We start from the raw sequence: 10,068 nt of genomic DNA on the forward strand, positions 1-10,068 counted from the left end.
CGCCCGAGCGTGTCACTGCTGGAGCCGGTGGCACCCACAGTGTCCCGGGGGGTGTCCAGCCCGTGCACCTCCCTCCCCACAAACACGGATCCAGCTCCTCGCACAGCTCCCCACAGAGCAGGGAGGTACCTCGGGCATGTCCTCACCTCGAGGGTTTACTGGAAAGGCCCGGCAAGGCAGGAGGAGCAGGAGCATGAAGCAGACACCAGTTCTACACGCCTGGACCTGCCACCGACCCGCTCCCGATCCCATTGGTCACAGTGTTCCCCTGGGGACCCAGAGCATGGGTCAGGCCATAGCCCCCACCCTGAGCTCAGGGTCCTTCCTGCTGTCCCCCCATCCCAGCACCCATCTGCAGGGCCTCAGATAACCCCACTGGAGCAGAGCTGGAGGCTCGTCCTTCCCCTCCCTCAGCTGAACTCGGGCCAAGCCAATTCCCATTTCTGACTGGGGAGGGAGAGAAATAACATATCCAAACAGTTCCTCTGCCTTTTGTGTGGCTCTTCCCTCCTCCCGCTCTGCCTCAGCACAGTCCCCGAGTCTATTATGGACACAGCACGGAGGGAGGGCACGAGCTAATTTTACCTCTTCACTAGTGACAGTTGCTGACGTTCAAATTAATGAAAATAAGAACTCAACACGGGCTGAAGTCTTGGCAACTGTCTGCCCACGAGGAAGCCGGTGACCCAGCGCTGGCTGGTGGAACAGCTACATCCTACCTTGCCATTACCGGCTGCTAAAAATACCGGGGATAAAAGGAGGCTGAGAGAGGCACCGGGAACGTGCGTGTTCATCCTCACCACCTCTCACATTTCTTAACGGCTCCATCCAGCTCATTCAGGCACAAAAAAGGTTTTGCTATAAACCCATGAAGAGCTTTTGGAGTCGCTGTGTTTGTCAGGCACAAACACACGTTTGTGACTTGCAGCTACAAAGGCACCTCCTCAAGCACCAGCTTTACCTAAAGCCTCCAGCCCTGGCTTTGCTCAACAGCCTCCAGCTGAAGCCGAGGGAGCAAAGGATGGAGCCTCGGCAGGAGACCTGAGCTGGAAGCAGGAAGGGGTTAATGGTAGGGAGGAAAAAGCAGAGCACAGCCTTCTAAATGTGAAAGGGGCACAAGATGCTTACACCCATCTACTGCCTCTCCCAAAGGAGATCCTTCTGGAGAGGACACGGGGGCAGAGCGCTCCCCTCCTCAGCACTGCCCTGAGATGAGGTGTTGAACACCACTGAACCAGCTCTCTCTGCAGGAGTCTTTAAATAACCCTTTAACATCCAAGCACATTCCTCAGCCCCTTCTTCCTCTGCAGGATTTAATGAGGTTCCTTCTCCTCCCTCCCCAACACCCACCTATGAGTCACTTTACTCCTGCTCTCGCTGCCCAGCAGAACCACAACTGAATCCACAGGCAGTTAGAGGGGTTTGACACTTTTATTTTCATATGGTGTCTCTGAGATGTAACAGGGGCCTGGAGCTGAGCGGAAGGAAGACTCGAGTAAAGAGATGAACATTTATCCTCCACTGTGCTGTACCCACGGCTCCCTCCTCACCCTGCTCCTCCAGGAGCTTCTCAGGAGGGTTCTGTTTCTGGGGAGGGATTTCTGTCCTCCACAAAGACTGAACCTGCAAACTGCACCTTCCTCCCCCACCTCCCTCCTTCCTCTTACCCTTTTTCTTTGGTCAACAGCCTTATTTTAAGGGATCTCTATAAGCTCTGAGAACCTCTGTCACAGCAGAAGTTGCAGGGTAAAGCAGGGAGAATGATCCACCACCGTGGACCAGACCTCAGCTGTTCCGTGCTTAACCAAATCTGTTCCTGCTGGGTTTGGGGCACACTGGAATATGCTTTCTGCCCTTCTAGTTCAAGCCCAGCCAGAGGTGATTTGACTGAGGGAGAAGAATTTGTCCCATGCTCAAATATGCTCCTAAATCAAGGGCGGCAAAAGAGCCACATGTGGAGCCAACAACCTCCTGAAGCCAGGGCCCAGCAGTGATGGCTGCACAGGAGCAGCACCAGAACATCCAGCACAGAGAAAGCCTCTTCCTCCTCCGGGTGGTTCCCTGGGGAGCTCTGAGCTGTAGCCCACATCTGTACTGCTGTGTTTGACAGCCCCCAAGGAACCCACCCTTCATGGACCCATCCAGCTCAGTCACCAACACTGCAAGAGTGTAACACCCAAGGGCTGGGAGGAGGACACACAGAAACCATGTGTCACTTCCCTATCTACCTAAGCCATTAGCAACATCTCTTGAAACAACCCAAAGGTTAAACCCATCACAACATACCAGTTACACCAAAGTCATGTCCAGCCCACCCACCCTGGCTAACTAAGGTGGGAAGTGCTGGTCTATGGGGCCACAATTAACCTTTAGGTCTTTAATCCCTCTGAAACAGCACAAATTACACATGAGAACTTAAAACGACTCCCAGCAATTTGCCTGTCATTTCTGAAATGACAGTTCTTATTTGGGTTTAAATACTGCTGTTTGCATTAAGAGTATGCAATAGGTGGTATTGCTGTTCTGGAGATGATCTCCCACTACCAGAGTCACCTGCCTGTGTGGGTACATCCAGCTCACTGGCAGACAGGGCTGCTGGGGGAGCACCAGCATGTGCAGCACCCAACCACAGCACCAAGAGCCCCAGACCCTCAGCAGCAGTTGGGACAGGCAGCTCCATCCTGGGCTGCTGGACACACCACTCTGGTGTGGGGAGTCTGCCCCAGCTTCTGCTTTTTACATCCCACAAAGCAGGCTCATCCCCACTGGGGAAGCTAAAAAGAAACAGAACATTTCAACTAGAGTGAGAACAGGGAGGAACACATCTTCTGTCCAAAAGCATTCGTGGGGCAGGTCTGCAGGAACAGGCTGGATTTCACCAGTAACCCACTCTGCAAGGGGTCACAAACCATCTCACTACAGTGTGTTGAGCTCCTGTAACTACCAACTGCCCTCTGCTTAAAAATACAAACCCCAAAAGCTAAGGAATGATTCCCTTGCAGAACAAAGTTATCTGCTTTGGAAACAATGCAACTGTCCTGGAGATAGGGAGGATCCTGAGGGAAGCAAGGAGATGATCCTGCATTCTCCAGCCACTGCCATTAGCTCAGGCCAAGGGAAGCCCAAGAGGGCAGTGGCTCTGGGGCCTAGGCTAAGCTTCACTCTCCTCTTCTGCACTCATGGCCGGTGGGAGTACGGCTTCCTCTCCAAACAGCTCTCCAGGACTGCTCAGTGCTCTGCTCTGTCCGCTAAGCCCTGCCTCAGCTTCCTCCTCCTCCTCCTCCGCAGCTGGGAACGCACAGGGAAGCAACAGAGCAGCGTTAGAGAGATGCACAGGCTTGTTCTCTAGACTGACACCCAAAAAGCAGCAACAGACTCTGCTCTTAGGTTGCCTGAGAGACAGTCAAGCACTAAGAGCAACAGATCCACTCTCACAGGTTATCATCTGGCCCTCCAAGGGAGCTTACACACAGACCGACCATACCTTCCTCTGCCTCTTGAAGCCAGTTTGGAAGGAAAATGTAGCATTAGAGAGGGATGTAAGTGATGCTGGTTACGGATTTTCAAGCCTCATCATTGTGCTCAGGCCCCACTGCCTCTGACGGGGCTCCCAGCCCCAGCACTTTGGCAGAATCATCTCTTGGGCACTTATGCACAGGCTGTTCCCAGCAAGAGCTCTTGCAAAGGGAAACAGCGAACCCTGACAACAGGCAGTGCCTCTGGCAAGTTCTCATCTCTCCTGCTTCTGCACTTAGAAGGGCCCCAGCAATCAGGTACGTGCTCCATGAGCCTCTTTAAGAGGATCCCTCCCTTCACAAGCCTCCACTGAGCTATGAGGAAAGGCCTGGCCCTGGTCAGATTCCAGCACTAAAGTCCATGTGATGTAAGAAGAGAGCAAAGGACAGAGCTCTGCGGGTCACCCAGCTGGCACCGGGACATTCCTCCTATTAGAGAGGGTTATAATTCCCCAACTGTCACCAGGGAGTCAGCACTTGGAAATGGATTGATTTCACTTTGCTGAGACACCAACATCTTGGCAGCTTCCCCCGGGACCCTGTTGGGGACTGTCACCCGGGGTGGCACAAAGGTGAGCCTGGGAAGCCAGACCTGGTTCTGCCCAAAGAAAGTTTGAACTGTAGAAGCCAGGGCTTTCCTCATCAGAAGGGAAGGCCAGTCCCAGGAACCTCTAACACAGGGTGGTAAGTCCATCAGCTTCCCTACAAACAGTAGTTGACACCTGCCCTCCAAAACAACTGAACCAGGCTGGAGCAGTTAATCTACAACTCATGTTCTGTGGATGGAGGCAGTGAGACAAAGAACCTGCCTGATCACACAGCACTGCTGCAACGACTGAGACTGAGCAGCTTTTGTCTTTAGTCTTACCACAGCCATGCCTGTCAGCCCTCACTAGCTACGTGGCTTACAGGAACTGCGAGGCCAAAGAACGGCTACTTGATTACCACCTCTTTGTAAGAGCTGCATGGTTAAAACCACCCCCACCCCCCCGTACTTACTGGTCGGCTTACCTTAAAACAACAGGAAATCCCTAACAAAGGAAGAAGCAATTCTGTAAGCAGATAGTTACCAAGGCTGGAGCAGAAAACAGGGCTCGGCGTAAGGCTACAAGCAGCCTTCTTTCTCCAGATGTGCCATCTACTCTGAACACTGAGTCATTTTAGGGCTCTGCTCCAAAATAACTCAGTCTAGCAAAAGAATTAAATGTGCTAAACAACATTGTCCAGGAGGAGCAGCTATTACTGGATGAAGGAAGGAAATGGGCATATGGGTAATGCACAGGAAGGGGCATCCTGGTTGATCAAATAAAGGACGGAGGCATCCGGAGCATCACAGCTACTCACTAGGTGTGACTCACCCCACAGTAATCAATAGTCTCCTCCGCTGCTGAGAGGATTAGTTGGACCTCAAGGCCTTTCCTGAAAAGCTTTAAATGGATGGAAAACAAGCCACTTCTGCCCTCCCCATCCCAGCACCATTCTCTCCTACCTGGTACTGTGAAGTCCTGAGTGTAGATGATATCATCTTCAATGTCATACAAGTCATCATCTTCTTCCTCATTGTAGCCATGCAGATCTTCCAGATAAGGCACCGCCGTCATGCTTCTCCACCGGTCCTTTGTTTCTGGGCTGGGAGGAATGGGCACCAGAGCCTCTGCCTGAGCGTGTTTCTTACGAAACCAACTGCAAAGAGGCCAAGAGCAGCGTGTCAGCAACACAGCTTCACTGCCCAGGAGTCACAGAGAACCCCCTGACCCCACAGGAGGGTCCCATTCCACCCCAACATTCAAAGGTTCTTTATGGAAAGCTTCCTGGGTGGTTTTCTGGCACTGCAGGGGTTTTTTTAAACGTGTAATACAAGGGAGGAGAGCGTCAAGAAAGGTGAGTGTCCAGCTGACAGCACCACAGGAACACCTGCAACTACAAGAGGCAGCTCAGGGCCTGGAAACAGAGCACAGGAACATTTTCCCCATCATCAGCTCAAGCCCAGACCCTCCATGAGTCAAAACACATCAGCAGAGCTGCTAGAGCTCCAAGATTTAGCATCAAAGCAAGCAGAAGGAACTTCTCCTCTCTCAAAATTGAGGCTAATCCAGCACAAGACAACAAAGTTTGCAGAATGTCAGTCTAAAGAGAGTGGTATTTACTCCCAAGCTCCTTTAACAGGCAGTTTTCAACAAGGCCACAGCAGAAATGCTTCTGCTTTATCTTTTTATCCCAGTTCTGCCTCAAGGGACTTCTATTACAGTTAAACCCAGTAGCTGGAGTGCTACCATCTGCCCAGCAAAGGGTGTCAGCTCTGAAAGCTGTTCTTAACCAGATCAAGAGTCCAACAGGCATCACATCAGCATCTCAGAAGCCAGCTGGGTGCCCTCTTCCATGTTTATCATCCTTCCTAGCAGGGGTCCAGCACTGGACTGTCTCTGGGACATCTGCCAGTGCTGCACATGGGCACCGAGTTTCCTGGAAGCACTGCTGGAATACTCCATGGGATCTTCTATTCTGAATGCAGGTGGGAAGACAAGTTCCTCCAGACCTGGGTACTTCTAACCTGCCTTTCCAGCCCACACCCCTAGACACATCCCACTCCCTTCCCTGAGCCATACCCCTTTCATCGCTCCACTTCCAAACTCATTTTAGGAAGGGCTGGATGCCCCTTCTGCACAGGACAACTGTAAACCTAATTTCATTCTAGTCTTACATTGCTTTGACATTGCCTGAAGAAACAGTGGCATTCTAACAAAACTATCCAGCAAAAGCAAAGAGGAGATGAACATGTAGCTATCAGGACAAATCAGCCTGGATTCAGAGGAGTGAACCCTCATCCAGAGACCTACTTCACAATTAGCATCTTTCACCTGTTTTGTCTGTAGCAATTGAGTTTTAAAGTGAAGAAGACAGCAGCAACCTGCCACTTGCAGGAAGAAAGAGCAAGGCAGTCCCTATAGCCTGATGCTTCAGAAGGAAACGTGTTTTGGTTAATCACATGTCAACACCATGCAAGGAATCACATTCCATCCAGATCCGATCTGTCAGGTTCCACCTCTGGTTCATGAAAGGGCATTACCAGAGTGAAGGGAAAGGTCAGCCCCGCTCCTGGCCCAGCAGGATCAGATTTTGGCCAGCAGTCTTAGCAAGGCCCCTGGCTGGCTTCCTTAGTGATGGGCATGGCACACAGCACTCCTAATCCCATCATCGCATTTCCTTGCCTTGGGAGGCTGCTTTCATCAAGGAAGCAAATGGCAGGATCACCCAGTGCAGGGCAGCGGAGCCAACACAGCCACCGGAGCTGCAGGGATCCAAACTGAACACCGTGGATCTAAGGAGGATGGAGGACCTTGACAAATGAGATCAGAATGACTGCCATTAAAAGGAGCATTAAAAGGGAGAAAAAGCCTGGAAGTCTCTCCAGCAACTGGTGTTGTTATTTTGCTGTATTTCAGCTCTGCCTCTTTCTTTCCTTCTGTCCTACTTACCAGGAGAGTAAAAATAGGTTTTTATTAACAGCAGAAACCTGAGTCGCTGTGCTCGAGTCATAATGATTCCATCCTCTGGGAGGTGATTTCAAACACTTGCATATGCATGTATGGTAATGAGGCTATAGACTGAGAGGAGAAATTCATTGAAGTTCTAAGAAAAATCAAAGCCCTCTTGGAAGGAGCCTCAAGCGATTCTGTATGGAGCAGCAGAGTATTTCCCGGCAAGCAATTTTCCAGCAGGGACAGATATTCTGCTTTCTGCACTGGTGCTAAATGTTATTAGTGAAGATCTGCTCTTCAGCTGAGGACCACTGGCTCCATCAAACACCCTCATCTGGCTCAGGAAGCTGCTGCCCACTGACGAAACCAGAAAGCGGCCACTCTCCCATCGCTCAGCGATGCAGATGAGACCGAGTCCATCCTCACCCTTCATCACTGACCCCAACCCATGGGCTGGATTAGTGCTGCCCACAGAGTGCCCTGTTTCACCATTTGTTCCCAGTTTCACAGATGTTTTCTGAGCCAACGGCACAAACTCTGCTCTTTTCAAGTTCTGGTATAAGCAAGGTTAAAATAAGCAGCAGTAAGCACAGCTGCAGCTTCCAAACACTCCCAGCTAATTCACTTCCCATTCTAGGTCACAAATACTTCAGTTTGCTTGTTTTGTACAGGGACAATTTGCTCTGAAACCAGATGCCAAGCTGCAGGCCACCACCCTGCCAGCAGGGATGGGTTACAAACAACTCCCCATCCCTGGCAGTGTTCAAGGCCAGGCTGGACACAGGGGCTTGGAGCAACCTGCTCTAGTGGAAGGTGTCTCTGCCCGTGGCAGGGGGTTGGAACTGGATGAGCTTTAAGGTTCCTTCCACCCCAACCCAGTCTGTGACTCTATAAAAGCACTGGGGAGGGTGGCACGGCAGCTCCAGGGCCTCAGGAGGAGACAGGAGCCTGGCAGGTTAATCTGCACCTCCACTAATGAAAGGTGGGAGGTGGAAGTACCTTCCCTTTCTTGCTATCAACTCTGGCAATCGTGTCTATGACTGAACAAATTAAGTGTGACACTTGTGGAGAAGGAAGGCAGGATGGTTGCCTTGGAAACGAGGGACAGAGGTAGAATTCTGCATCCACTCCATCACTTTAAGTGCTGCAGCAGGGTCAGTGAATTAGCTACAAAATGCAGTGTATGAGCATTAAGCCCTTCAGCAAAAGCACGGGGTAGAGGAGATAGTGAATGGTCTATAGGGAGCAGGCTGGTAACTCCCTGGCTCTGGGCAGCTTCTCTTCACTGCCCCTTGTTTCCCCCCAGGAGCACAAAATATTCACAGAGGGGAAGTGAAGAGCTCAGTTTTCCATGGAACAGCCTCCTATTCCAATCCTTGCGGGAAGAGTAGGCTTCAAGACTCTTGCGTTGTAAGTCAGGGGTCAGCTCCTGGCAGTTGATAAACTCTCAGGCTGAGGGCTGGAATCCATTTCAGTTTACAGCTTGAGGCTGCACTGCACAGATCTCATGAGGAGGTTTGAAAAGCCTCTGGAAGCAAAGAGGAGAATGTGGCTTTGTCCTGAATTAAAACCAAGAACCATGAGTGTGATGCAAGAGTTCAGCTACCGAAAGGAGAGGAGAAAGGAGCTGGCAGGTACAACCCTAAGAAGACTCTGCCTACAGCATTCTTCAGGCAGGGCTGTGGCTGCAGGGGGGGAAAGCATTGGAAGCAGATGACAAGAATAAAGGGAGGAATGGCAGAATTCCCAGCGCTGGGCAATAGACACATGCCTGGCTGCTCCCTCTGCTGCTTCTTGGAGCAGGACTCGACACTCCTCAGTGTTCCCCTGATCCCCTGATGAAGCCTTTTATCTTTGATCCCCCCATGAGAGCAAGAAACAGCACCTCATGGAAGGTGTTTATCCAGCTCTGGATGGATCCCGAGCACCCAGACACCTACTCTGTGACACTTCCCTTGGGATCACCCTTCCCACAGGACAGGGCAACATGGCCCCTTCCCATCATGCTGACAGAAGCCTGGAATGGCAGCGCTTGGCTCCACTGCCCAGGACCCAGCGTCTTCCCTGCTGGTTTTCAGGGCTCTTTGAGAATCTCCACTGTCCACCTGAGCAAGGCACCAGCCACAGCAGTTCAAAGACATAAAAGGAGACTTGCAGCAGCATGGGAAGGCACCGGGTAATTCTGGTTTGAGGCAGTATCCATCTCACAGCAGGGCAGCCCAGGGAAGGCGCTTGATGTTTCTATAGCCTGGTTCCTGTGCCTTAACACATGCTTTTGTGGGAGGAGTGTAGAGAAACCTAAAATCATTAATGACTATTACTCCCACACACACACGAAATCTAAGGATTCTAGAAAGCAACCCTTTTCTTACTGAAACGCTTTTCCAAATCCCCTCTGAGGATCCCGAATGGCTCCTGCTGTCCTCCCCGCTGCTTCGTGTGGTTCAAAAATAAACCAGGGTCAGGTTAAGCAGAAGGGCTAAGCCTTCCTCTATTTAAAGAAAACCAGGAGAACCAAACACTGGATCCTTTTGCACAATGCTCCTCCACAGAAAGGAGATGGACAGACACATCCAAGCTCTGCTGGGCTTGATGTCATTATTAGGATGCCACAGCAGGAGGAAGGAGGCAATTACTAATAGGGGAGAAAAGCCTGTTAAGAAGCACTGGTTAAGCTCACAGCAAACTAATAAGGGGCTAAGCCTTGGAAACGCTCCTGTGTTTGCAGGTAGAGCCTTTCCTCAGCCTCTCTCAAGGCTATTAGGTGAAAAGCCTCCCCATAGCAGCTCTGGCCAGGGAGAGGGCAGGCTGTGCACAGGAATCACCGGGATCTGCGCCTGCCCCGTGCAGGAGCTTGCTCTAGTTTCTCTGCTTTCTAACAGCAGGCAGGGTCTCTAGAGAAGCCTCTTTGCTTCCAGCTGGGCAGAGCTGACACAAAAACTCGCTGCCACATGGGAGAAGTATAAATGAAGCCCACAGGGTTGGGTAAGTGGCTCAGATCCCCAGCAAATACACTTGAGAACCAGCTATGCTGCCCCAAGCTGCGGGGCAGTTCACCCGCAGCATCCACAGGA

General features: G+C 51.4%; 1 protein-coding gene across 1 annotated transcript in view; it reads right to left on the reverse strand.

Moving 5' to 3' along the window:
- Positions 1-5,004: 5,004 nt before the first annotated feature.
- STK11 (serine/threonine kinase 11) overlaps positions 5,005-10,068 on the reverse strand; it is a gene marked incomplete at its 3' end in the record, with an annotated part of 25,717 nt that continues 20,653 nt past the window's right edge. The window contains exon 8 of the mRNA XM_010022005.1: positions 5,005-5,198. Coding sequence (XP_010020307.1) covers positions 5,005-5,198 — 194 coding nt within the window. The remainder of the gene's footprint in view (positions 5,199-10,068) is intronic.

This window comes from Nestor notabilis, unplaced genomic scaffold (assembly GCF_000696875.1).
Source record: "Nestor notabilis isolate BGI_N333 unplaced genomic scaffold, ASM69687v1 scaffold23679, whole genome shotgun sequence".
In the NCBI taxonomy this organism is placed as follows: Eukaryota; Metazoa; Chordata; class Aves; order Psittaciformes; family Psittacidae; genus Nestor; species Nestor notabilis.